We start from the raw sequence: 27,836 nt of genomic DNA on the forward strand, positions 1-27,836 counted from the left end.
GCCACGCCCCCGCGTTTCCACGTGCCGGAAATTAGGTGGAAAATTACTTCCGGGATAGTAAAGGTCGGCCCCCCGCAAGATGGCGGCCCCCTTGGAACTCAGTTGCTGGGGAGGTGGCTGGGGGCTCCCATCAGTTCACAGCGAGTCCCTGGTGGTGATGGTGAGGCCGCCTCGCGGGCCAGGGCGCGGGAAGAAGGGGCGGGGCTAGAGGCGAGAGGCTGACTTGCCCTGGTTTCCCGCTGCGCTGCGGGGTCCAGGAGGGCCGGGCCGCTGCACGCTGCATCGCCCCGGGCTCCCTCCCACCGGCGAGTCCCAACCTGGCCTGTACCCTCGCCGAAGGCCGGCGGCAACGTCAAGGCTTCTCCGCTTGATTCCGAGTTTTGTCTGCCTCACAAAGCTGTCTGGGCGGTGGAGTGAAACCCCAAAGAAGGGGGCGCGCCCTCCCTACTCTGCGTCCCCAGGACCTTTTGGGGATCAAAGTCCCCGAAAGCCGGGTGGCTGGCGCCCGCGTGCCTACTTGAGATAACGGGGAGGGATGCGGCCTCAGTATCAGTCGCCTTCTGCTTTTGGGGGATGGGGCTGTAAAGTAAAGCTGCTCTGCAGCTTTGCGTTACGCACTTGGTCTAAAATGTTTGATTGCAAACTCTGTTTCAGGCTTATGCCAAATTTTGTGGTGCACCCTTGAAAGTCAATGTGATAGATAACACCTGGAGAGGTTCAAGAGGTATAGTGTAAACCTTTACACTCCCCTTTCTGCACTGTTTTTTTTCTTCTTGTATTTAAAGCTGTGAGGTAAATAGCTATAATATTGAGGATTTAGTTTCTTACCGTGACCTTGGCTCTGTGTTGTTTATGATTTGATCATTCTGAGTAATACCTCAAAGTGCAAGCCAAATCACTGGAAATTATGAGAAATGAAAATGTTCTCTAGAACCGCTCTTTGTGAAACAGCAAAAAAACCAAGACAAGCTTACTCATTTTTTCCCCTCTAAATGTGCAACTGCTATAGTTTTTAGGGTATTGGAATCCCTTCAGAGGAAATCACACTGTGTCCTTGTATGTAAACTGTTTTTTGATTATAGGTGATGTACCAATTTTGACAACTGAAGACAATATGGTTTCTCAGCCAGCAAAAATACTAAACTTTTTAAGAAAACAGGTGGGTGGTTCACTTTGAAAAAGTAGATGAGTAGATTGTTGATGCCTGCATGTTGGGCTTTTTTGTGTGTGTGTGTGCCAACTCATTAGACAATTGGAGATACCTGGGATAAGATTTAAAAATAGAGTTGAGAATCACTGCTCTGAAGCATGAGTTCTGTGATTTGAAAGTCATATGAAGAGGTAGTCAATTTATATTTTAATAAACTTTGAATTTTATTGAAATTTATATGTAAGTAGATTTAACGTAGCCATTTTCACTATTACACTTATTGATAGGATTGTCTATTTTGTCACATAGTTGGTACACATTTTGTGCTGAGCATGACATCTGAATTCTCACCAACTAGCAACTATATTATTTTTAAAAAGCTCTTATAGCAGTTTTATGGAATAATGTATCTAAATGTTTTAACAGTAGAGAGTTATGTATCCAAAATGTTTAAACATGTAAAGATTTATATAAATGCAAAAGTTATTTGTTTTACTAATACTGTACTTAAAAAAAATTGTGTCAATAACATTTTGAACTTTTATAAATTGGAAGATTTTTTTCTTTTTTCATGGGGAGAAACACAGCCAACTGGAACTGTTTCCTTCTTGTTAAAAATAATAGTTGCTTTTATTTTGTACTACATGCCATGCACTGAACTAGGTCATTAACAAGCATGAAAATAATAGTAGTTAATATTATAACATTTATTGACCATATTGCATATATGATGCCGTGCTAAGAACTTTATGTGCATTAAGCAATAGGTTTCACTGGATTTGTATTTCTCTTTCTCCCATTTTAATACCACATTTGCTCTTTGTGAGGAAAAATATGAATCCTGATTTGATTAGTTTTACTGTTTTGGGGCTGCTCTTTGACTTCTGAGTTTTTTTTTTTTTAATAGAAATATAATGCTGATTATGAACTCTCAGCAAAACAAGGGGCAGATACATTGGCTTACATTGCTCTCCTTGAAGAGAAGCTTCTCCCTGCAGTGGTGAGTGTTCTTCAATATTACAGTATTTTAGTGGCCTAGTTGCAAATGTACATAGTCTGTTTAGAAGAAAACCAATGAGAAAAGTCTTAAGAGAAAATTTTACTTATATGTTAATCTTAATTCTTTCATATTACTGTGATCTATTAGGCATTCAACTAGTATGTGAAACAACAAAGTAAAAGAAAATGTCTTGTTGGAAATTCTTTGTGGGAGATGGATCTTTTTGCTGCATGTATAGAATTGGGTATAATTCATTCATTCAACAAATGTTTATTGAACACCTGCTATGTGTCAGGCCTTGTTCTGGATGCTTGGAATATAGCAGTCAACAAAATTCACACATTTAAAATAATCTTGTTTTATCTTGAGTCATTCTAATTGGAAAATTTGTATGAAGTCACTTCATATAAAGGTATTTATGAAAAACTCTCATGTTGATTGAGTGATCTTTCTTTTAATAAAAGAACATCCTTGTAGTGTTTTTTTCTCTCCCTTTGCAGCTTCACACATTCTGGGTTGAGAGTGACAATTACTTTACTGTGACAAAGCCATGGTTTGCTTCACAAATTCCTTTTCCTTTGAGTTTGATCCTACCTGGAAGAATGTCTAAGGGAGCACTGAACAGGATTCTCCTGACCAGAGGACAGCCTCCACTCTACCACCTCCGAGAAGTGGAAGCACAGGTATAGTGTGGATTATTCTTCAAGCAAGGGCCCTAGAGAGAAAGGACAAGAAAAATCGCAGACATGAGTTTATCTAGAGATGCCTTCCTCAAAAGTAGTTTTAGAGTATCTTTTCTACTTTTGAGATATAATTTCATCCTTATTAGATATACAGAGATGCCAAGGAGTGCCTAAATCTTCTATCAAACAGATTGGGAACATCTCAGTTTTTCTTTGGAGATACGTGAGTATTCCCTTAAAAATCATTTTGATATTTTGTGCACATATATTCAATGAACAGCTATTTAAAGCAAGTCCTCTTATCTCTCCAAAAGATGAGTTTTTCACTTAAAAAAAGAAAAGATTTAGGCCAGGTGTGGTGGCTCATACCTGTAATCCCAGCAAGGCAAAGGTGGGCAGATCACCTGAGGCCAGGAGTTCAAGACCAGTCTGCCCAATATGGTGAAACCCTGTCTCTACTAAAAATACAAAAAATTAGCTGGGCGTGGTGGTGAGTACCTGTAATCCCAGCTACTTGGGAGGCTGAGGCAGGAGAATTGCTTGAAACTGGGAGGTGGAGGTTGCAGTGAGCTGAGATCACGCCACTGCATTCCAGCCTGGGTGACAAGAGCGAAACTCTGTGTCAAAAAACAAAACAAAACAAACAAAAAAATTTAATGGGCTTTTATTATAGGAAACTTTTTCTACCAGTGATAATCTAACGTTGACTTAGTAGGCTGCATATGTGACTTTAAAACATCTAAGACTATTCCCACTCTGTTTCCCGTCTATTTAACATTTGTGAGTGAAAATGAATCTATAATGACAATTTCATTTTCTTCTAAATAGTTAGAGTCTAAGCTACTCAATGAGTAAAACCTTAGTTGCGTCATTTTTTTTTTTTTTTGAGACAGAGTCTCACTCTGCCGCCCAGGCTGGAGTGCAGTGGCTGGGTCTCAGCTCACTGCAAGCTCCGCCTCCCGGTTTCACGCCATTCTCCTGCCTCAGCCTCCTGAGTAGCTGGGACTACAGGCGCCCACCACCTCGCCCGGCTAGTTTTTTGTATTTTTTAGTAGAGATGGGGTTTCACCGGGTTAGCCAGGATGGTCTCGATCTCCTGACCTCGTGATCCACCCGTCTCGGCCTCCCAAAGTGCTGGGATTACAGGCTTGAGCCACCGAGCCCGGCCTGCGTCATTTTTATAAACTAAAATGGACTGTAAACCTTTTAAGAGACTATATTGTGTAATTCAGAATTGAGAATTTTGAAAAAAAATTAAACACCATCCCAAGTTAATATTTTCTTATATGCTTTAAAAAATCCTTAATTTAATATTTTCTTTTATTTATTTATTTTATTATTATTATTATTTTTGAGATGGAGTCTCACTGTTGTCGCCCAGGCTAGAGTGCAGTGACATGATCTTGGCTCATTGCAACCTCTGCCTCCTGGGTTCAAGCAAATCTCCTGCCTCAACCTCCCAAGTAGCTGGGTTTACAGGTCCTCGCCATTATGCACGGCTTTTTTGTATTTTTAGTAGAGACAGGGTTTCACCATGTTGGCCAGGCCTATCTCAAACTCCTGACCTCAAGTGATCTGCCCGCCTTCATCTCCCAAAGTGCTGGGATTACAGGCATTGAGCCACTGCATCCGGCCTTTGGTTAATATTGTCTTATGTGCTTAAAAAAATCCTTAATTTATTTCTAGGCCTTCTACCTTGGATGCCTATGTTTTTGGTTTTCTTGCACCTCTTTACAAAGTACGGTTTCCTAAAGTTCAGCTACAGGAACATCTGAAACAGCTCTCCAACCTTTGTCGCTTTTGTGATGACATCCTGAGCAGTTATTTTAGGCTTAGTCTTGGAGGTAAGCTGGCTCTTCTTCAGCTAATATTTGTTTGCTTATTCTCCTATGTATGTATAAGCAAAATCCATTACTTATTTTAATTTTAAAAGTTTGTGTATTGTCTTTAAATAGTGGTTTATAGCACTTCAAGGATTTATATTTTTCTGACTTCATTTTTATTCTCACGTTAGTTTTTATTTAAATAGAGAAATAGATATTTGCCTTTTATCTATTCCTCTGAATTTTTACATTTCTTGCTTCTTGTTCTTTAAATATTACCCCTTTGAAGTGGGTCATTTTCTTCTAAAAGGTTAAAACCACAAGTATTAAGTCTTTACTGAAAAAGAGTATTTATCCTGATGCAAATGGACAAATACTTTAAATGATTCTTACCTGCTGCTTCTAGCATTTTCCTGCATGAACAGAAATCAGCAGCAGATTGATCTTGGTGAGGTACACTCCCATGATTCTACTACTTGAAAACTGATTGCATCAGAATGGAGGTATAGTAAATAGAGGGCACCTGTTACTTAGGATGTGCTTCATTGAGAGAGTGGGGCCTTGTGCTTAAGTGATTCAGATACTAAATTTCTATTGGGAGGGTGGGCTGAAATTGTCCTTTTAAGAAACAGGTTATAAAGATAGCTGGCTTAGGTGGACAGTTTATTATTTTATGGTGGGTTGTGTGTTCTGTATACAGGAAGGGGTTAGTAGTTTGGGAGTCATGAAATTAAGTAATGTTCAACCTTGTTAACTTGGGAGCAGTGGTTAGCAAACCTGATTATTTGACAGATAACAAATCTTGGGTCCTATTCCAGACTTGCTAAATTAGAATCTTTTAGGCATCAGTCCTAGGAATTTGTATTTTTAAGTTCTTCTAAATACTTTGGATGTCTGTTGGGCAACTTTTTGGGAGTTACTGCCTTGGAAAACTATCCAGATAGTTGTGACCAAAGACCTATTTGAAATGGGTGCAAGAAAGGAATGGCTTAAACTTGAGAAGGAAATGAGGACTACTGTGCCTTTTTTTTTTTTTTTAAATACTAATTATTGTGGCCAGTTGCAGAACACTTGGTTAGCATTGTGTACTTAGTGGACAAATTTTCGTCCGTTTTGCTCAGGGTTTAGTTTTGGAGCATTCAAATCCCTCTCTTCGCCTTTAAACCCAGAGTGGTTTTCCTCTTTGCCTTTTTTGGGGAGGGTGGGGCACTGGACAGGGTGGATAAACTCAAAATTCTTTCAATCTAAATAGCTTTAAAGGCTTTAAAAATTTCCTGTCTTTCTCTGATTTCTGTCCTGGCTTCTTAGGCATCTCTCCAGCTGGACAAGAAACGGTAGATGCAAATCTTCAGAAACTCACACAACTTGTAAATAAGGAATCCAACTTGATTGAAAAGGTCAAGTCTACTTCAATCATTTTATCATAGCTTAGTATTTTCCTTTCTGTAGCTAATATTGTCATTTGGGTCACACATTAACTGTACCCTTTTAGTTTTTTTAGAGTTTATTTTTCAGAAAACTGTTTAACTATACTTTCACTAAAGTTGTATGTAACATAGTGTTTTGAAGCCAGTAGTGGCCTGATTGGGGAAAGATCAGATAAGAGTATTGGGTTTACTTTTGCCACACAATTAGTACCCTTTAAGCTAGGAAATCCAAAAGATTTGCTTTAAAAAAACAAAGCAAAAACACTTCTTGCTTGCATGTCTGCCTCTCTGTCTCTTAAGTTAATATTTCTTAAGATTGTAAGCGCCGGCCTTATCCTTTCTTATTAACAGCACCATAATGTTCTTTTCTTCTTTCCACATGAAAGTTTTATTTTTTCTCCTTCTTGTTCTTCTCTGCTGTAGATAGAGTATATAGTTTTTCACCAGTGTAGATATTTTGCCACTTGGGGTGTTCTTTTCATGAGAGAAACATTGAGGAACTGGGTAGGGGCTCTAGCCAACAAAAGGAATTTCAAGGGCGATTCTAGTAGGAAAAATACAAAGAGGTTACATATTTTTTCCCCAGTAACTGATAAGCTTGCCTTTTTTTTTTTTTTCCTGATACAAATAGTAATACTTATTATTTTACAAATTCATAGGGCAGTGAGGCCTGAGGCCTGATGATACTGGCTAACAGTTTTTGAGGTCCAGCACTGTGTTATTTGAGCTTGATGTGGGTTACCTCATTTAGAACTGATCCAGTGTTTAGAAAACCACTGATTAGATTTAAAGAATTTATCTTTCTTTTTGCCTAATGTCCTAGCTTCCTTTGGTCTACATACTCTCAGCTTTAAAAAGCTGGTCTCTTTTGATTGGAATACAGGTCATTTTCATTGAGGCAAAGAAGTATAGTTGAAAGAATAATAGTTTTGGAATCAGAAGACCTGGGTTCAAGTTTCAGCTCTCATATTAGCTTGTGACGTGGGGCAAATCACTTAGCCTTACGGAGTCTCGTTTTGCTTATCTGTACAACAGGGAAGGTCTGTGTCTGCATTTCTTCATAGTGTATTGGGAAGATCAAATAAGATATTGTATGTGAACATAGTTTGCAAACTGGAGCTTAGTGTAACAGTACCACTTTTACACTTACTAACAGAAGATCTCTTTAAGTTATGCTATGGTTGAGTTCAGTAAAATATTTATTTTTTGGAATTACTGTAATTCTGTGAAGGTGTCAGGAATGAGCCACATTGCTGTTTACAGAAACTGAGTCAGCTGGTATTTGAGGTATGACATTTAGAATTCTTGAGATTATTTGTAAGAAAAAGGTTTCTCTGGCAGCCCAGGAAACATATGGTTCTGTACTCTTCTAGGCTATAGTTTGGATGGGGAGGCCACAGTCCACATAAGTGGTGCCACAGCATTAGTCAGATGTATCTTTTGTACTTTCTACAGATGGATGACAATCTTCGCCAAAGCCCTCAGCTTCCTCCTCGGAAACTACCAACACTTAAATTGACTCCAGCAGAAGAAGAAAATAATTCCTTCCAACGGCTTTCACCCTGACAGTAGTCATGGTTTGTGGCCAAAGTCAAATGATCGTTGCAGTAATCTCTTACACCAAGTGTGTAAAGGCAAAAAGAAGATACCATAATAGGTATTAAGGAAGACTCTAAACCAAAAGGAACTTTCTATGACATCTATTTTTATTACTATTATTATTATTATTAGGAAGCTTGTATTCTAGCTTGGCACTGCGTTTTTAATAACATCAAAGAGAATGCTAATTGAACTTGGTGGGTGGGGGGAAGAAAAACACATCGTACTGTATACAAAAAACTGCCTTAATCATGGCAGATTTTTGCCTTTGGTTCATATGTTGCTGACCAAAAGCTACAATTCTGTTCTGAATGTGCACTCCTAATTTATTTAATTTATTCAGTTTATTAACTTAGTTTTCTTAGACCAGGCTGAATACCTAATATGTGGCTCTTTGGCTGAGGCTTTTTACTTCTGTTTAGAAATTTGATGCCTATTTTAGGAACCAGAAAAAGATAAATTGCTTCAGTAGAAGAGACTATATTTAGCTTTAAAAAGTGATGAGGAACGTGCTTTTTAATTATGCTCTCATAAGTCTAATCTTTTGGGGGTTTAGTAGCACATAGACAAACATTAAAGGTGGTTACATATAGTAACATCTGATAATACTCATTTAAGTATAACATTGGTCTTTGCTGATGTGTTTGATATAGGTTAGGAAGGGTTCTTTTAGTTTAGTTGGGCGAATGTGGCAGTTTTAGACCTATGTCTTTGTAGTGCATCTTTAGTTGTATTTCTTGTATTAATTCCAGAAGAAGTGAATGTACTGGTCATCATTACTATGCTAGGCTGTAAAATCTTACTGAAATTGCCCTCTTGTTAGACACTACTCAGGAGGAGCCCATGGCCAGGGTAGTAGAAATACTGTGCATCTGGTCCAAGTTTTTATGCTTGGCTCAGGCTAATATTCTTTCATAAAATGCATATCATGTAGTCGGAAGCTTTCTGACAACCAATTATTTTCCATATGTTTCACTTACAGTCAAAGAATACAAAGGAACAATCAGAAATAGCAGCTTTTAACAAATATTTTCTATTTATTGGTTGCTGAACTGTTAAGGGATTTGCTGTGTGGTAATTTTACTTATAATAGAAACTTGCTTATTTTAGTGGTTGAGGTGCTTCTGTTGTCCTAAAACCACTTCTGAGGTTTTCAAAATGTAGAACCATGTTTTTGATTAGTGTCTTAAAAGATTATTGTGGTGCTCAGCAAATCTTATCAAGTCCTTTAGGAACCCATATGTTAAGAAAACAAGCTTTGTAGTCAAAAGACTCATCTAATTTGAGCTGAGTGGAGCTCAGCTGTGTTTGACCCACATCCTCCCAATTTGTTCTGTATTTAGGTAGTTATTTATACAGGAGTCTTTAAGTTATTGTAAATATTTTTTCTTGAAAGTTTTAACTAAATGAGAAATAAGGTAGTCTTCAAAATCTTGGTCATCTGTTTGGATGTATTTAGGGAAAGTACCTCATGAGTTGCACATTACTTCTACAACAGGGTGTGTGTGTGTGTGTGTGTGTGTGTGTGTGTGTATTAGGCATCTTCAAAGGCAGATTATTAGATTCCAGCAGTCTAAAATCTGATTCCAGCAGCCTGAAATCTAAATATTTTATATTGGAAATCATGACTGTGAGACTTTATTGTCCTCTGGGATGGATGTATATTGGAGAAGAGTGATTAGCACATTCATCAGACATCTGTTTATGCTTTGGTCAAGGCCAGTCATTTTTAATTATGATTTATATCAGACCCTTCAAAAAGTATTTGAAATATATTACAGTTATAACATATATAACATGTATATTACAAGCATATTACATGTAAAACAGGACAATTATAATTTTAAAATTTTAAATTTTAAAGAATTAAAACATTAAAAAATTTAAATTAAAAAAATTAAAAATTTGCAGAACAATATCAACACTGACAGATTCTAAAATTAAGTGGTAAATTTAACTCCAAGTTTCTCCATGGGCGAAGTCAAAAGATAATGCTAGGTTATGTCAATTTTTCTTTCAATAAAACTGCTAATGTCCATTAGGAAGAAAAATGTGTTTAAAGTTTTACAGGAACGTGGAGCTCATGTTCTTCTGATATGTAGACTTTGATAAAGAAGCATACTGTAATGTTTCATAAACTGAAATTTTAATCAAAAGAGGTCATTTTAGCATAACAAGTACTTGTCTTTTTTAGTAGAGGGAATGACTGTCAATATGATTTATTTGCTTTTGTGTCATCCCTACTTCGAACTGCCGTAAGCCTTACATTCTCACTATAGTCCATAATGCTTCCAGATCACCTTTCCTAAGATGCAACATGCGATTTTAGTGAGAGTTTGTATGTTGGGTTACTTAGTTGAGCTATTTGTGTATAAGCAGATGAGATGACAGGAAGCTGTAACTGAGCACAAAGTACTTTAGGGACCAACCACACATATAGGAAGCTCTTAGAAAATAACTTTTTTTTTTTTTTTGAGGCAGAGTTTCGCTCTTGTTGCCCAGGCTGGAGTGCAGTGGTGCGATCTCGGCTCACTGGAACCTCTGCCTCCTGGGTTCAAGCAAGTCTCCTGTCTCAGCCTCCCAAGTAGCTGGGATTACAGGCATGTGCCACCACACCCAGCTAATTTTGTTTTTTTTCTAGTAGAGACGGGGTTTCACTATGTTGGTCAGGCTGGTCTCGAACTCCTGACCTCAAGTGATCCACCCACCTCAGCCTCCCAAAGTGCTGGGATTATAGGCATGAGCCACTGCGCCTGGCCAATAAAGAACATTTGTCAATCTGAACAGAGCACAGAACATTTTTTCAGACTGAACAGACTGCTAGACCAGTCTGTTTTGGATAACGTTTGAGTTCATTGGGATAAATGGTCCCAATCTTAAACAGAATACTGTGAGCCAATGCCTTTTGGAAGTGATGGTGGAGGATAATATGATTAAAGGGAACATGCTTATGTTTATTTTTGTTGGTAGTATATGATTAGAAAAACTGGTCCGATAATTCCCATAAGATGAAGATCTTCCATGAACAAACTGCCATCAATCATCCATAAGACTGATTTTTTTTTTTTAAGGAACACTAAAGAAGCTGTAAAGAACATTGAAGGTGGTCATTCCTTCAAAACTGTGTTTTGACCACACAAAAGGTGGGCATTAACAAACCAAATTTCAACTTAAGTCTGTGTATTATTTTGGGGGTGCTGCAAGACTGGAGATTTTATAAAAGCAAGCATTTTTATTTCTGTTTATAATTCGTATTCATTCAATATTGCTAGATATATTAATGTGAAGGAATGGGGAAATATTTCAATCAAAGCTAAAATTTTCAGAAGTCTGTAAAAATGGAAAAACACCATTGAAAGAGGCAAAAATAGGTAACGGAGATAGTATCTTAGAAACCCTGTTGGTTAAGGCAGTGATAAAAGTAGTATTTGAACTTGGTAGTGCTTCCTTACAACCTCCTCCAAAAATATGCATTTACCAGGCTTGTTACATTTTTTTTGACAGTTTTTCATCAACTGTCAAAAACTTTGACCCTTTTAAAATCTAGATATAAATGCTTACATGTAAAGACAGGAAGCTAAGAAATGGGTACCTGGAATCTCTCTGAACTATTTTTATAACTTCTTGTGAGTCTAAGTATTTCAAAATAAAAGTGCTTTTAAAGTAAATTCATAGATTAAATGTATCATTATCTATATAAACTATGATTTAAAACTTTAATTTTCCAAACATAGTATTCAACTTAGTTGAATAAATATATGATAGAAGTTAAATAGAATTTTTATTTCGTACTTAAGAAAAACTCATGTTTGTAACAAATGATTTTATCTAAAGATCTATTTTGCCTTACCAGAAAAGAAAAAAACAACCTAAAACCAAAAACTCCTTTTCCCTAGGATGTCAAAAATGCTGTGACTTAAAATATCTAATTATATTTTTTTCTTTCTATGGTAGTGGGGTTTACTTCTGAGGATAAAATATTTTGAAAAAGTTCTGTCCCTTGACGTGGTAGTTCTCCCGTGCCTTGTACTTATTCTCTCTACTTGTTCTCTCTCCAGATGCACAGTTTCACAAGATGCTCACCTTTAATGAAGAAGGTGTAGCTTTTCGTTTTAAGCTGTAATTGTCTTTGTCTTGATTTGGCTATTTTTATAACTGAAATCCTGAGCAACAGAGATAATTTGGGTGGTAATGATAGTCTTTTGTGGATGTTCTTGATGTTAAATGTTTTTTGCTGCCATTCAACTTTGTGGAATTTATGTTTACTTTTCAATGTTTTCATATTGCTTAACCAGATTTTAAAGAAATTTTGTTGTTAGTTACGTGAAGTCAAAGGTCAGTAGGTCAGTAATCCCATTATCCTCAAACTTGTAGTTTCATTAGATGTTCAAAATGCGAATTTTCACAGAGATACAAGGATAAATTTGTTTTAGTTTTGTTTTGGCTCCCAAACTCTTGTTGGGGTATAGTGTTTGCTAGGACCCCAGGTTACCTGCCCTGGACTTAAATTGTGATTGAAGTGGAGAGGTACTCTAGGAGTTTAAAAAGACACAAAATTATTTTTTTCCAGACTAGTTAATTCTGATAAGAATTAACATTCTTGAACAAAGGTATCAGAAAGGGTATCTTGAGTTGAAGGTTTGTGAATAGAAAGGGAAATGTGATAGAAGATTATTCAGAACAAAATAGACAAAATAACAAGAGACAGGAAAATAAGTCTCTTTGTATCCTTATTAATCCTTTGAAATTATGCTATAATATTTTTTAAAAATCACCTTTTTGGTTCTGGGTGAAGCAGTTCCTAACGGAGTGTTTTGTCAGAATATACTGTTAGGTGAATAGAGGGTTCTGTGGCCAAGTAAGTTTGGGAAATAGTGGGTTAGACAAAGTTGAGTTACTGTTGGCCTTTCAGACCTTTGATATGCTAATATGCATTTTAAATCTCCAAGAAGCACCTCTATTTTATACATCATTTCCCTAATTTATTTTAATACGGATTTTTTTGTTTTTGTTTTCTTGAGATGGAGTCTTGCTCTTGTCGCTTAGGCTGGAGTGCAGTGGTGGAATTTCGGCTCAGTACAACTTCCGCCTCCCAGGTTCAAGCGATTCTCCTGCCTCAGCCTCCCAAGTAACTGGGATTACAGGCACCCGCCACCACGCCCAACTAATTTTTGTATTTTTAGTAGAGATGGGGTTTCACCATGTTGACCAGGCTGATTTTGAACTCCTGACCTCAGGTGATTCTGCCTGCCTCACCCTCCCAAAGTGCTGGAATTACAGGCATGAGCCACTGCCCCCTGCCGGATTTTTTTTAAAGTAGGTATCTTGTGGGATTTATGTTCTGAGAGATGCACCTAAGGAAATGCTCCCCTGTGGTGTTTTTGCTAGTTTATACTCTTTGCAAAGGTTTCTTATTGTTGGGTGCCCCTCTAGCCAGTGGTAGTAAAATGGGAAGAGATAGGTCAAGACTTCCTTGGACCATGGTATTGAGAGAGGGATGGCTGTCAGCATAGATACCTTGGTTATTTAGGCATTTGTGAGGGAGGCCTCTGGCTACTATTCCAGCCCCTTTCCTTAGAATCCTAGTTGGCCGGGAGCAGCTGTACAGGTGTCTGAACTGGTGGTTTGAGGACTACCCAGTTCCTAGGCATCCATGAGGCAGAGGGAACCAACTTGTATTTCCAGAACAACTTTACAAACCTTTTCTGGCTGTGCTTTAAAAGTGACAAAAAGGCAAAGGATGTTTATGATATTAAAGTCACATACAAGCTAGTATGATACATACATCATAGAAAGCCTATAGTTGCTTCAGTGACAAAGCAAAAGAAGTTTAATATTTTCCAGTTTTGTTCATTACTGAAGACAGTCTAAGGTTCATAGTTTTCACTAAATTCTAAGCAGATTCTGTATCCTAAAACATCTAAACGTCACTAGGCCTGCAAGTTCGAGAGGGTTAGCTAAATATGTTTGATATCACTTCAGAGTCTAAAACCAGATTCAGATTACTAATCATGTGTAAGGAAGCATTTTGTGTGTCTTTGCAATGTATACAGTTGCATTATTTGGAACACCGTTTTGAGTGTGTATTTGAGAGAAAGCTCGCCTGTGGGTTTTGAGTTGTGGTGTAATGGTGAACATGTAGCCACATGAAAGGCCGTTGGATCTTTGTTCTGATTCTTCAGTCTTCTCGCAAATTCAGAGAAATGTCTTTTAATCATTTCGTTTACATATCCCAGATCCTTGGAAATCATGAAAAATAACTTGCCAGAGTTTGCATCAGCCCTCAATAAGTCATGAACCATAGAGAAGGTCATGGGGCCCTTCGTTCTTTGGACTGTTGGCTACTTCTGCAGTTCTGGCTTCTCTCTAGGAGGAGTCGTGTACTCAAGCTTTTAAGTTAAATGCATAAAAATGAGTTTTATTTCTCTTCTGACTTGATTTTTAATTTTATGAAATGGGAGATGTTTTTCCATTTTTCTATTCATTTTGAAGTGGGAATTTGAGGTGTTTGTAATGTCACGTTATTGTTCTGAAAGATTGACAGTAAAGAAGACAAGTAATATATGTACGTAGTATGCATATTAGTTTTGTCCCATCAAGCCTATCTTTGAATGGCAAACATTTTTAAAACATCTGTTCTAGTTGCACAACTACTCTAGCTTCATTATAAAGTAAACAATCTTAAAGTAAGCAATGTTGGCCATAATTTCAATATTCTAGCCTTGCCGAGTGTGAATATATTTTACTCAGAGACTATGTATAAATACTCTAAAGTGGTGATGGTGATCAATATTGTAAAGAATTTATTCTGATAAATGAGAAACTGGATATAATGTCAAAATAGCTATTTTCTCAATAAAAATCTCAAATCTGACTGCTTATTCTTGATTTTATGTTATTTATTCTTTGAGGTAAATCTTTTCATTGGGAAGAATTTTTTGGTGGTTGAATGTAGTTGTTCATGGCTGCGACTGAGCTATAGACATAGCGGTTTTTTAAAAAATGTCCATTCTTTTTTTTTTTTTTTTTTTTTTTTTGAGACAGTTTTGCTGTTATCACCCAGGCTGGAGTGCAATTGTGCGATCTCAGCTCCCTGCAGCCTCCGCCATCCAGGTTCAAGCAATTCTCCTGCCTTAGTCTCCCAAGTAGCTGGGATTACAGGCACCTGCCACCATACCTGGCTAATCTTTTTTTTTTTTTAGGTGTTTCACCATGTTGGCCAGGCTGATCTTGAACTCCTGAAACCTCAGGTGATCCACTCGTCTCAGTCTCCCAAAGTGCTGGGATTACAGGCGTGAGCCACCGTGCCTGGCCAAAAAATGTCCATTCTTTGTTATGCATTGAGACCACTTGTGCTCTTGCCACTCTAGGCTAAGGGAGGTTAGAGGTCTGTTCTCTAGGCCACCGGTTTGTGTAGGATCTCAGATGCTCACGCAACTTTGCAGGGTTATAGTTCTGTCATCCCTTCAGCTCTGTAAGTTTCTTGTAAATTATACCTTTTGCTCACCCAGACAGTACAGTGATAGTTCATTGTAATTGAATGGAAGATTTAACTGAGAAAAATAATCTAATTTTAGTTGGAGGGAAGATATTCAGGTTTTTTTTTACTGCTTTGTGTTTATGGGACAAAGTATATGCTTATAGAGAACCCTGTTATTTATAGCTGTAAGTTAAATAGGGCAAGTTCCCTGAGAGAATGGGTGTCTTCGCGAGTAGAATTTTTAAAAAGTGAGGTGTAATTTACCTATAGTAAAATGCATAGACCTTCCAAGTAGAACTGTGCAGGTATGTAAGTACTTTTCTCACATGAGAAGCCACCTACATCTTTGTCAATATTCTTTTCCCTAAAGAACACAAATCTTAATTACTGATGCACTTTGGGTTCCAGGTGAAAGCCCTTGGGTGGATTGAGGTGGTGAGTAATGATCACTTGCTTGCTGCGAAAGAACAGAAAAGAGGAGGTGCTGTTGTGGAATAATGGAATTCTTTTGTGGAGAGACACTATTTAGAGTCACAAAGCTGGGAACCATATGACAAAGAGCTTCAGAAATTTTGTTCTTCGTTGCTCATCTTAGAGGCTTGACTTTCGTCTGAGACTATCTGGGGAGCTCAGAAACTCCTGGATGTCCATACTGATCTCCTTCAGTGAATGGTAGGCTACAACACAAGGTGCTCTCTTTCCTTTGCTGCATATAGCAGCGATTGGTGGGAAAACTCTTGCATTTTGCCATGTTGGGGTCTTGTCTTCAGTGAGCCTCCATAGCAGAAAGATCACTAAGTGTTGCAAATTATGTTTGAGACAAATGTAAGAGAACAAAAAGGAAATGGTGGTGAAGAAACGTCAGGTTTTGTCTTACTCAAGATCATCCTGTAGTTAAGTTCCTAGCTGTAGAACAAAGGAGAAACTGGTCTCCTCTTGACCAGACAAGGACTTCAGGAGAAAGAATGAGAAACCGTGGTCCCTCTCTCCAGGTAGATGAGTCAGCCTCCTGGAATGCTTTAGACATCTGTGACTAAGAAATGAAGACAGCTGTGCATCATCAAAGATATTTCTAATTTCCAGTGCAGCCAACTCAAGGCTCCAAAACTTGTGCTTTTCCAAGTAGAAGAGAAGTTATTTTATTTATCCTGCGTCTTGAGTGAGTGGGAAGAACAGGGGAACTTTAACATGTATAAATACAATTAGGATTGGTTCCCCCAGATCCTAGTTTGGAGAAGGTAGTCCGCTCTCGAATTCACATTTTGAAGAAGCTAAGAAATCTTTTGGTGTAGAAGATTTGCATGACACTTTGCAAATATCACGATGAAGACCAAACAGATTTCAGTTTTAAATGCAGGAAGCACACTGACTTGTTTCAAGACTGTCATATTGTGCCCCTTCTGATATGTGTTGTCCCAGTTTTCTCCATGAAGGGGATATTGCATTTTTCATCTAATGAACATGATTTACACTTTGTATTGCATATGACATCCAATTCACAAGGTTGACTACTGCTAAAATGGTTTAGAAAATGGTGGGGAGTGGGAAGTATATATAGCAGATGTAGAAATTAAGAGGAAAAAGACCAAAAAGGAAGTAAAAATAAGGAACACGCACACACAGCCTAATGGAAATTTAAGCAAATTTAATCCAATCTCTGGTTTTGGAGCCTTGCAAATCACGTTTATGCTAAGATTGACATCCATCACTCAGTAATGACTGCTGTGTGGAAGCCTGGAGATGCCCACGTGTCTAAATAATTACATTCCAGCCACCTAACCTCTCAGGGAGGAGGCTGCTGTGGAGATCTTGAGTACCTGTGATTTCCAGGCACTCATTTATTTGGGAAGAATATAAAGAGAAGGTTACAAAGACTGCCCTCAAGGAGCTAAAAATATAAGAGAGATGCACATAATTTAAATGCAGTGCGACTGATTTGCATCCATGTGGTTTTTCTCTTCTGTCCCAAAGAGATAGTTTAGAGATACCTTCCCAAAACATAGAAGGCAAAAGGAAATGCAGATGCAGTTTTCAGTTCAGACCTTGGAAGACCCTGAGATCCTACGGTAGAGGTGCACAGCTTGGGAACATGTGGAATCAGTGATTAGTTTCATTGGTTAGTTCATTTACAGTTGGGGAAGCTGAATCAAATTTAAAAGGGATCAAAAAACAATCAAGCGCTTAAAAGAGAGGGAATTGAATACAGGAACTGGTTGTGCAGATGAAAGGAACACCCCTCCACCCCACTCCCCACCACCAAATCCCTGCCTTTGTGGGCTTATGAGAAGGGCAGCAAGGAGCCCAGGGTGTCTGGGATGGAGCCAGAGAGCCAGGGAGTAGAGAAAGATGAGATCAGAGGGTTAGCTGTGGTGGATCATAGGGTGGTTCTCAATTGCCCACCCTTGGGATGTGTTTGGAAATGTATGGTGGCAGTTCTGTTGTCACAGGGAAGCCCTGAAGGCATTTAAACTGGCCAGGACTAACAAAGCCCTGCTCAACAAAGAATTATTCAAACCCAAATACCAATGTTTGCTGTTGAGAGATGCTGAAGACCTCGTAAGCCCTCATCAGGTTTCACAGAACAAAAGCAGATGATGAAAATCGGGATGACCTGCCAGCAAGCGGGCTTTGAAAAAAGAAAGGGTTGCTTAATGCAGAAAGAGTGCCAGTGTAAAGATTTTAGAACAGCAAACTATTTTGGTAGGAGAAATTAATCTCATGACAAAAAAGCCTAGAAACTAGAAAGGCCATCAAGGGATTACTCTAGTTAGGCTATAATTGGGGTTATGGAGCTGAATGAGTAGGTTGTAGAAAGACAATGGATTTCAGACTTAGAAAGCAAGACTTAATGTAACATACCAGATGGGTGGTCCTGAGCAAGTTACTTGACTCTTAGTCTGCATTGCTGTTTATTGCAATACAGTTGCATAACTAGATCTGAATGTATGAACATTTTTATGTTTGGGTTTTTTAAATTATCAAAATGTAGAAGACCAATAGAAAGAACTCTGTCCCATCTTTTATGAATAACCCCTATTAACATATTATCCATTCTTGCAGTCTTTTATTTTCTCCACGCTCACACACAATCCTGTATATATTGTCATCCAATAGTATCTACTATTCTATAATATGCCTTTTTATTTAATATTTGGTAAATCTTTCTAGGTCATTACATATTCTATATGATTTTTAGTGACTATGTACAATCTCACTGAATGGATGTAACATCGTTTATTTCTTTCCCTTGCGATGGACATTAAGGTGAGTTCTTCTTATAATGGTCCTTGTTACCTATTATCATACGGTTTCTCAGGAGGATTATGCCCCTTTATGTTCCCTGCAGCCCTATGCAGGAGAGCCTGTATTACTGCAACCCCACCAGCATAGAGTATTATTTTTCTCTTTATCACCTTGATAGGTAAAAAAGTAGCATTTTATTTACGTAATAAAGCAGTTACTTAATAACTAGTATGGTTGAGTATTTTTTCCATATATCTATCGTCCATTTGTATTTCTTCTGTAAATTGTCTATATGTATTCTGCATTGCAGGCAAATTAATTAACTTATCTGAACTCCTGTTTTCTCAGCTATCAGATGGGGTTTCTGTGGGGTCTAAAAGGGATTATACACGTTGCAGGTCCAGAATATGGCAGGTACTCAAAAGTACTATTTCCGTTCATGTTTTTTCTTAGATTAACAGCTCCAGAGGATGGAGACTCTTTTCTTTATTGTACCCCAGCACTGAGCACAGTGCTTGGCACATAGAAGGGACACAAAAAATTTTAAGGAAGGAAGAATAGTGAGATTTGGAAATATTTTGAGTATATCAGGAAAAGGGGTGAGAAAAGTTGAAGCCAAGATCCAATGAATCTTGTGTGAGAAAACTGGTGTGTTCCTCAGATGCTTACTAATATTGATATGGAAGAATTTGAATCTTATTCAAAAACTCTACTAGGAAAAAATTTCTTACAGACAGATGTAGCTAAAGGGTATTAAACACCTATATTCAAGGCTGTAACCAGCCTTGAAAAGTTGGGTAATTATTAGTTTGTAAGCAAAATATTTTAAGTATACTAGGACAGGTCACTAGTAAAGGGATTAAGATTTTTTGTAAGGTGAATAACTTAAAAAAAATTTTTTTTTGAGACAGGGTCTTGCTCTGTTACTCAGGCTAGAGCGCAGTGGCAAGATCTCAGCTCACTGTAACCTCCACCACCTGGGTTCAAACGATTCTCATGCCTCAGCCTCCCAAGCAGCTGGGACCACAGGCATGTGCCACCACACCTGGCTACATTTGTATTTTTAGTAAAGATGGGGTTTCACCATGTTGGCCAGGCTGGCCTGGAACTCCTGGCCTCAAATGATCCACTCTTCTCGACCTCCCAAAGTTCTGGGATTACAAGCATAAGCCACCATGCCCAGCCTGTGAATAACTGAATTTCAAAAAATGATGAATACTGATTTTCACATATCAGATTTGCCTAGACTGGGAGTACATGTGTAATAATAATATAATATAAAAAAATGATAATAAGTTAAAGTAACCCAGAGAAGTGATGCCTCAAATGGAGAGGATTGCTGTCAGGTCTTGTTTCATTCAACATGTCCTACGGTCGTGAGGGAGAAGGAGTCAGTGGTTTGTTAATGAGATTTGCAGATGGCTTTAAATTGAGAGGTATTGTAAACAGCGGGAGTGACTGAGAAATGATACAAGAGGATCTGGAAAGGTTAGGAACATGGACAGGAAATCAAATGATTCAGCCTGGAGTAATGCAAGCCAATCTGACATCTGGGGCCAGATATGAAGAAATACAGATATGCCATGAAAGAGACAAATATGGAAAACAGTCATCTCAAAGGAGGTTGGGAGGGCGGGTACTAGAGGAAAATGAGAGACATAGGAAGAAGGATGTCAAATGCCCACTATGTGCCTAGTATTTATCATGTTGATTTCTTTTTGACCAAGGTTAATTCAGTGCTGTGAAAGAAATTAGAGTTTTTTGAGGATTAATTATGCACAAGAACTTGGGTACTTAGTGAAATAAAAACTCAACCCACCTCTAGTTGATCCTAATGTTGTAGAGTGTTCTCAGTGTAGAAAGCATTGTGGAAGTGGCCCAAGGTCTCCAGAAGAGCTCCAGTGGGAGATATCACTTGCCATGTATCTGCGTGGGCATTTCTGATTCCATGGGTATTAGAATTCTTGGAGAAGCCTCCACCCGGCTATTCTGGGTGCCTGCAGCACGATGGGGGGCTCACAAAACCTTTGGTGAGTCAGCCCAGTTGTCCACCTTAGGCAAAGATGTGTGGCCCATGATCTGTCCCTTCCGGTCATGCCCCTCTTCCTCGCTCCTCTGGGACATTCACGTTAGCCTCTAGGAATGTAGAGCTCCCAACCCAGCCCTTTGCTTGGGTTTCCCACTATACCGTATCCTTCTGTCTTCCTGTAAAGTTCTGGCGATCGTTTGTATTTCCTCTAGAGGTCAATGAGCTAAATCTGGTTCAACAGCAGCATTGGCTTAATTTATAATCTGCAATACTTTTTTAAATGGAGCCACTAGTTCTCATATTTTAGTGAGACATTGGATCACAGTGAGGATTCCATGGGGATAAGGAGAAAGAGGACCAAATTACTCTAGGGAGGATAAACTCTGAGCAGATACTATTGACTGTATCTATTCCCTATCCTGAGGAGAGGACCAGAGCACTGGGATGAAAAATGTGTTGAAGAAGTGAGCTAGAAAGGAAATGGATCAAAGACATCTCACTTGTAGTTCATTCAAGCTTGTAAGAGATGTTAATGGCTCAGATTGGAAGCCTGAAGCTGAATGTATCACCTGCCTGGTAATATTTGCCTTATAGTAGGAGCCCCCTGTGATTGAAGCCTAAAACGATGTGTCCATTAATTCAATAAATATTTGTTCCATGGAAAAAGAAAAAAGTAAAGCAGGGCAAGGAGGCTGGGACCATTGGGGCTGGGGCAAGTGACAGTATGAAATATGGCAGGATAGGTGGCATTGGGAAGATGGCATTTGAACAAAGGCATGAAAGAAGTGTGGGGCTGGCCTGTAGTATCCAACAGCATTCAAGGCAGAGGGCACAAGTAGAGAGCACGAGATGAGGTTGAAATTCAGGGGAGGGAGCAGACCAGGTAGGAGCTTGAAGGCATTTGTAAGGCTTTGGCTTTTACTCTGTGTCACTGCAGTTTAAAGAAGTGATGCCACTGATTACTTTTTAAGAAGGATTGCTTGAGCTATGGTGCTGGCACTAGACAAGGGCGTATAAGCAGAAAGAGAAGCTGGAAGTATATTGCAGTGACTTTGAGCCAAGAGATGGTGGATCAGGTGGTTGCAGTGGAAAGGTAGGAAGAGAATGGATTCTGGGTGTACCCTGCAGACACTATCAACAAGATTAGATGTGGATTGTGAGAGAAAGAAAGATGACTTCAAGATTTTTGGCATGAGCACTGGCTTAATCAAGTTGCCATCAACTGAGATAAGGAAGGCTATGAGTAGAACAGTTTTTGAAGGGAGATGAGGAGTTCTACTTTTGACACATTGAGTTTGAGATGTCTATTGGACATCCAAGTGGAGATGCTGAGTAAGGCTAGAGAACAGGAGGTACCAACTGAAGAGTGGTCAGGGTAAAGGTGTTATTTAATACCACGAGACTGGATGAGACCATCAAGGGTTTAAGTTACAGAGAAGAGGACTAGGAACTGAGCCCTGGGGTATTCTGAACACTAAGAGACCATGGAGAACACCAGCAAGGAAGGCTAAGCCCAATGAGGTAGGAAAAAATGGAAATAATGTGTTATTCTTGATGCCAAATGAAGAATGTGTGTGAAGGAAGAGGTAACGATTTGCTGCACTGAATGCAGTTGATGGATCATATTAAATGAGGACTGACGCCTGACCATTGGATTCAGCAAAATGGAGGTCATTGGTGACCTTGACAAGCAGTTTTAATGGAATAGTGGGGGCATAAGACTGATAGGAATAGGTTCAAGGGAGATGAGGAAGAAAGAAATTGGGAAGAGGGAGAAGAAAAAAATGATGAATATGATCATTATAAACAGCATAAAAAGTCTGGGGAAGATATCTAGAAATAAAAATGCCTTCCCCTGGGTCCTCGAGCTCACATCAAGGAGGCAGCCACTTATTTATTTATGCATAGCTGGAAAGCAAATTAATGTGCAGCAGCAGTGTTAAGCTAGGTCATTGGGAAAACTTCCCCATTAACAGAAATCCACATGGGGTTTAACAGGGTTTGTCGAGGGACTTCTTATTTATTACAAAAAGATTGCTGTTTGAAACATGGGCTTTCTCTCACAATGATGAGCTAAATTATTTTAATAAATAAGGTCTAGCATATTTGTATTTCCATACTTAGTGAAGCCACATGATATGGAGACCAAGTCAATCACTGGGGTATTTTCTTCTTTCTGGAGGATTTTAGCTTCTGTGGTTTAGGTCATATATATATTTTTTCTACCCAGGCCTGGGACCTAGAGTGCATATGAAGTAAGTCTGCATCTTTATTTTCCACTTGAGCTAATTAATGACTGCATGCATTCACCAGGAGACAGGATGAGAACATATTTGAAAATTAAAGGGTTATCCCGGCCGGGCGCAGTGGCTCAAGCCTGTAATCCCAGCACTTTGGGAGGCCGAGACGGGCGGATCGCGAGGTCAGGAGATCGAGACCATCCTGGCTAACACGGTGAAACCCCGTCTCTACTAAAAATACAAAAACTAGCCGGGCGAGATGGCGGGCGCCTGTAGTCCCAGCTACTCGGGAGGCTGAGGCTGGAGAATGGCGTAAACCCGGGAGGGGGAGCTTGCAGTGAGCTGAGATCCGGCCACTGCACTCCAGTCCGGGCAACAGAGCGAGACTCCGCCTCAAAAAAAAAAAAAAAAAAAAAGGGTTATCCCTATAGAAGACATTGAGGGTGCTGCATGGAGCATAAGGATGGGTTAGGAAAAATGTAATATTTTAAAGGCACAGAATAGTCTGAACAAAAGCAGAGGCTATAGCGTCATCCTCTCTCTTACTTTCTCTAACTAGTCAGTCGCCTCGTCCTATCTGCTTCTTGCTGTGGTCATTACTTGAATTGGAACCACTGGCCTCCCCCACAGTCCTGGTTTGTCTTTTCTTTGCCTTTGTCTTGCCTTTTCTTTCCTGGGTTACTGTTACAGATGCACCACTGGCCTCTCAGCTTCTGGATTTGCTCCTTTTCAATGCATTTTCTACCTTGTTCAACAGAGATCTTTCTCAAATACGAAATAATCATGCTTCACTGTTGCTTAACACTTTGAATGACTCTTTATTGCTATCAGGTTCGAACTCTATGACAGCTTATAAGACATTTCATCACCTGGTTCTAGTTTATGCCCCACCTTCTGTCTTCACCATTGAAGATCCAGCCATGACACTACTCATATCTCCAAATTCTCCAGACTTTATTTTAAATCTTTGGATTAGAGATTCCAATGAGGGATAGGAGAAGTCACAAAATCAATGTAACAGGCCTAAACAGAAAATTAGAGTTTTAAGCTCCATTAAAATAGAAATACAAGGATGTCCTTTGTTTTAATATTCCTTATATTCAAATTATACCAGATGTTTCTATTTCCACTTATCTAATGCACGTGTATAACAGCACTGCACATAAACCAGTAGTTGGCCCCTCCTTCTCTACTTGGCTTTCAGAACTCTCATGGTCAGTCCTTGGCCCTGTATTCACACTTTGCTCACTCTACACACTCTTCCTTGCTTGTCTTTTCTGTTCCTGGGCTTCAAATGTTGCCTGTATTTGGAAGTCTTACAGATTGACATCTCCAGCCCAGGGATCTCTTCTGAGATCAGACACCTGCCCAAAGAGAGATGTCCAAGAGGTCTGCGCAATCTCAAGCCTGTATCTAAGGCTAAACTCTGATCTTCAGTCCGTCAAAGTCTCTTTTACTGCCAGTCTTTCCCGTCTCAATAAATGTTACCTGTATTGCTCCATTGCTCAAGCCAGAAGCATGGAAACTTACCTCTCTTTTTCAGTTTGTAAGTAAACTGACAAGCAGGCAATGTTTGAAATGTTTTATGCATGTTAACTTGTTTAATCCTCACAAGAAATCTTCAAGTTAGCTACTATTATTATCACCCACTTTTTAGATGAGGAAACCAAGGCACAATGAGGTTAAGTAATTTGCCCAAGTCACATAGCTTACTAATGGAACTGGAATTTAAACTCAGACAATCTAGCTTCAGCGTTCATGTGCCTAACCTCTACCCCAACTGTTATTCTTAGCACCACCCTTTAATTCACCCTACATGGAAACAATCAAAGTGCAATCAGTTCTGGCTCCCAAAATCTTCTGAAATCATCAGCAGTCATAGGCATCATAGTCTTTTGCTGAGACTATCATAATAGCTCCACAGGGATCTCCAGTTCCATCCTTGTCCTCCCTCAACTCTCTGCTTCCAGTCATTCTTCCCAGAGAAGCCAGATTTTAGCTTTGACATCATTTTTTCCCAGACTGGGAATCCTTCCTTGGCTCTCATAACTAAATCACATCCCCCCAGTTATTTTCCGCATAGCATCCTATTGTCTTCTTTCTTATTAAGTTTTCTAATTTAAAATGCTACATCTGTGTTTTACATTTCTTAAAGTAAGCACCACGACAGCAGGGATTTCATTTTATTTCCTGCTATCTACCGAGTCCCTAGTGCAGAGCTTCGCACATAGTAGGTACTTAGTAATATTTGTGAACAGTTGGATGAATGAGTCCCTAATAATAAATAAGAAGTGACTGTATAATTTTTATTTTATGTATTAAAATAAAGGTACAGTGATACCTTTTTATAATTAACTAATGAAAGGAGGCTCATGAATTAATGAAAAATATATAACGTATGACTTTTAAAAACTAAAATGCAGTTTTATTGTTTCAATGAAGGTATAATTCGGGTATGCATGCCACCCATTGCTTCTAACCCCACACCCCTTTCTAAGAGATTCCATCCATACTCTCACACCCCTTGCTCAGCTCATTGGACCAGGGATGGAAACTGACCCAAGCTGGGCAAATTAGATTCTCCCTGTTCAGAATTTAGAATCAGGAAACTGAGAAACAGGTCTGTAAAGTAACTGCATTAATCTATCTGTCAAATGTTTTTTCAGAATCTAGAAAGAGCTGATTATTGGAGATATGATGAGCAAGACACATCTTTCCTTGAAGGTTTTTACAATCATCTGAGAAAACTGATGAGTAAAGGTGCCGCTGCAATTCAGAGTATTGAGTGCTGTGATATAGATAATATAAAATGTAAGTACTATAGAAGCACATAGGAGAGTCCCTTATTCAATCTTGGGAAGGCAGAGAAGCTTCCCAGGAGAGGTGATGTCCTAGATGGAAGAAGGCTTTATAGATTCAGGAGAGAGTGGAGGTGAGGGGGATGGCATTCTAAACAGATGAAACAGAAAATGCCAACAGTGCATTCAGTCTGGTGTGCAAGGGTTATACTGAGGGTGGAATGTGGTCTCCATCATGAAGGCCCTTGTCAGCCTAAGCAAAGTGTGGGCTTTACCTTGAGAGCAATGAGAGTCCTGAACAATTTTTTTTTTTTTTTTTTTTTTTGAGACAGAGTCTCACTCTGTCGCCAGGCTGGAATGCAATGGCATGATCTCAGCTCACTGCAACCTCTACCTCCTGGGTTCAAGCAATTCTCCTGCCTCAGCCTCCCAAGTAGCTGGGATTATAGGCACCCACCACCATGCCTGGCTAAATTTTTTTTTTTTTTTTTTGTATTTTTAGTAGAGACGGGGTTTCACCATGTTGGCCAGGTTGGTCTTGAACTCCTGACCTCAGGTGATCCACCCATCTCAGCTTCCCAAAGTGCGGAGATTACGGGCGTGAGCCATCATGCCTGACCACGAACAAGGTTTTTAGCAGAGGAGTGACACGTTCAGATTTGCATTCTAGAAAAATCCCTGTGGTCTTAGCAGGAGAAAGGTTTTAGAAGCAGATGGGTCAATTAAGAGATTGCTATAGAAATTTGGACAAGAAAGGATGGTGGCAGGAATAAGTTGATGACAGTGGGAAGAGACAGAGTGGATGGTTAAAGTGATATTTAGGACAATGATGGGAAAGGAGAGAGGAATTAAGCATAATTTCCAGGTTTAAGGCTTAGACTAGCAATAGACAGAGGAGTCACCCACTAAGATAGGATACACATGAGGGAGCTCAAGGAAGAGACTGAGGCTGGAGACATAAACATGAGCATTGTCTGCATATAATTAATTCAAACCTTTGGGTGAGTTTGTGTAGTGAGAAAACAAAAGGTTTACAGATGGAACCCTAAGTAACTCCACCTTTGAAGTAGCTGGGTGAGGAAGAACAGCCCAAAAAAGAGCTTGAGAAGATGCGTCCAGGGAGCCCATTGGAAAAACAAGGAAGAGTGAAGTCACAGAAACAAATGGATGAAAGCTTTTCTAGAAAGTTCTAACCAATGTCAGTGCTCTCACAAAAGGACCCAAACAAGCACAACTCCAAATGTAATTAACTGCTTGTGAATATGTAACAAACATGAATATTTCTCTTAAGTAAGCATTATTCTCAATAATCTTATTCACAGCCTCCATTTGCTTGTCTCAAGAATGATTTGAAAATTCTCTAAGAGTGAAGTCTGAATTCATGAAGGTTTTCCAGATTTGGTTTTCAAATGTTATTACATGTTAGTTCGTGAAGTGCATTTGAATGTCAGAGTTGAGAATGTGGAAAAAAGTAGACATAAGGGAATTTATTTTAAAAATGTTTTTCAACTTTAAGGAAAGCATCTAACAACCCACTAAGTTTAGCATTTCATGTGTGTTTATGACCTGTCGAAAACTGCCAGAAATTTACTTGTGAGCAAGAAGTAAAAGATGTTGCCTGTTTGTCATCTTTCAGAGCGTCCAACTTCTGAAAGCCACTTTGCAACCCAAAAAGAACTTTCCTTCATCAGTGGACATATGTCAAAGAAGAGAAACATCAGTAATAGGATCCAGGCCATGTAATGTTCATTAAACAATTAGATGCTGATGCCAGTGTGTAATCACTTTTTTCCATTTTATTTTCAACAGTTTGAGTGTTCCTAAGAGGCTTGAATGGGATTGAATCTGGTACTTTCATCAGAATTTTAGTGTATTTTCAGTATTGGTAACATCTCCTCTCTCCTACTTATACTTTGCAACAGACTCTCCTGGGTCTGATTTGTGCTCCTTCTTCTGAATGTTTAGCAATTTAATATACACAGTGGACATATTCTGAAAAAAAAATGCTAGGTTTCTCAGCAGAGTCATTTTAAAGATGAGGTGTTGTTTAAAAACAAAGCCATACCATCCATCACAATTACAAGGCAGGAAATACAATGGTCTACAATGTTTAATTAGAGCTTTTCTTAAGGACTCTTGTTTTCTCAGCCTTACAAGCACCATAAACTTCTCTGAAGATGATTTTGTGGCATCCCTCTGAAGTTTAAGGTCCTGGAAAAACTGAACAATGTTTACCGAATGCTTGTCATTTAAAACTGTTTTGTTGAATCATTACTGAAATGGAGAAGAAAGTGGAATATGAAGCATTCGTGGTCAAGGCTACCCCTTGACCAGGGGTCCAGGGGTCCAGGACAGAAGGCCTGA

At 39.0% G+C, this 27,836-nt stretch overlaps 1 protein-coding gene across 6 annotated transcripts; it reads left to right on the plus strand.

Annotated features, from left to right (window-relative positions):
- Positions 1-2: 2 nt before the first annotated feature.
- MTX3 (metaxin 3) lies at positions 3-27,220 on the plus strand. Of its 6 annotated transcripts, XR_004429906.1 has the most exons (11): positions 3-160; positions 655-724; positions 1,083-1,159; positions 2,058-2,150; positions 2,651-2,833; positions 2,980-3,056; positions 4,520-4,677; positions 5,965-6,053; positions 7,539-7,740; positions 25,341-25,485; positions 27,109-27,220. XR_004429906.1 is itself a non-coding variant. In XM_033180165.1 (9 exons), exons 1-9 carry the CDS (start codon positions 80-82, stop codon positions 7,647-7,649), a joined length of 939 nt encoding a protein of 312 aa, XP_033036056.1. In that variant the 5' UTR covers positions 3-79; the 3' UTR covers positions 7,650-14,556. The 6 variants fall into 6 exon arrangements, 3 of the variants coding, with proteins under 3 accessions (XP_033036056.1, XP_033036058.1, XP_033036057.1); XR_004429907.1 differs by lacking the exons at positions 25,341-25,485; positions 27,109-27,220 and adding an exon at positions 10,754-14,563; XR_004429908.1 differs by lacking the exons at positions 25,341-25,485; positions 27,109-27,220 and adding an exon at positions 5,063-5,159 and having other exon boundaries at positions 7,539-7,560.
- The last annotated feature ends 616 nt before the right edge of the window (positions 27,221-27,836 follow it).

The sequence above is a fragment of the Trachypithecus francoisi genome, unplaced genomic scaffold (genome assembly GCF_009764315.1).
Source record: "Trachypithecus francoisi isolate TF-2019V2 unplaced genomic scaffold, Tfra_2.0 Lachesis_group2, whole genome shotgun sequence".
NCBI classification, from domain to species: Eukaryota; Metazoa; Chordata; class Mammalia; order Primates; family Cercopithecidae; genus Trachypithecus; species Trachypithecus francoisi.

Bases quoted from the DNA above. Each gene is read 5' to 3' on its own strand.
- MTX3 (XM_033180165.1), top strand. From the start codon at position 80: ATGGCGGCCCCCTTGGAACTCAGTTGCTGGGGAGGTGGCTGGGGGCTC. The intron at 161-654 runs GTGAGGCCGCCT...ACTCTGTTTCAG, and splicing joins GCGAGTCCCTGGTGGTGATG to GCTTATGCCAAATTTTGTGG. The intron at 1,160-2,057 runs GTGGGTGGTTCA...TTTTTTTAATAG, and splicing joins TAAACTTTTTAAGAAAACAG to AAATATAATGCTGATTATGA.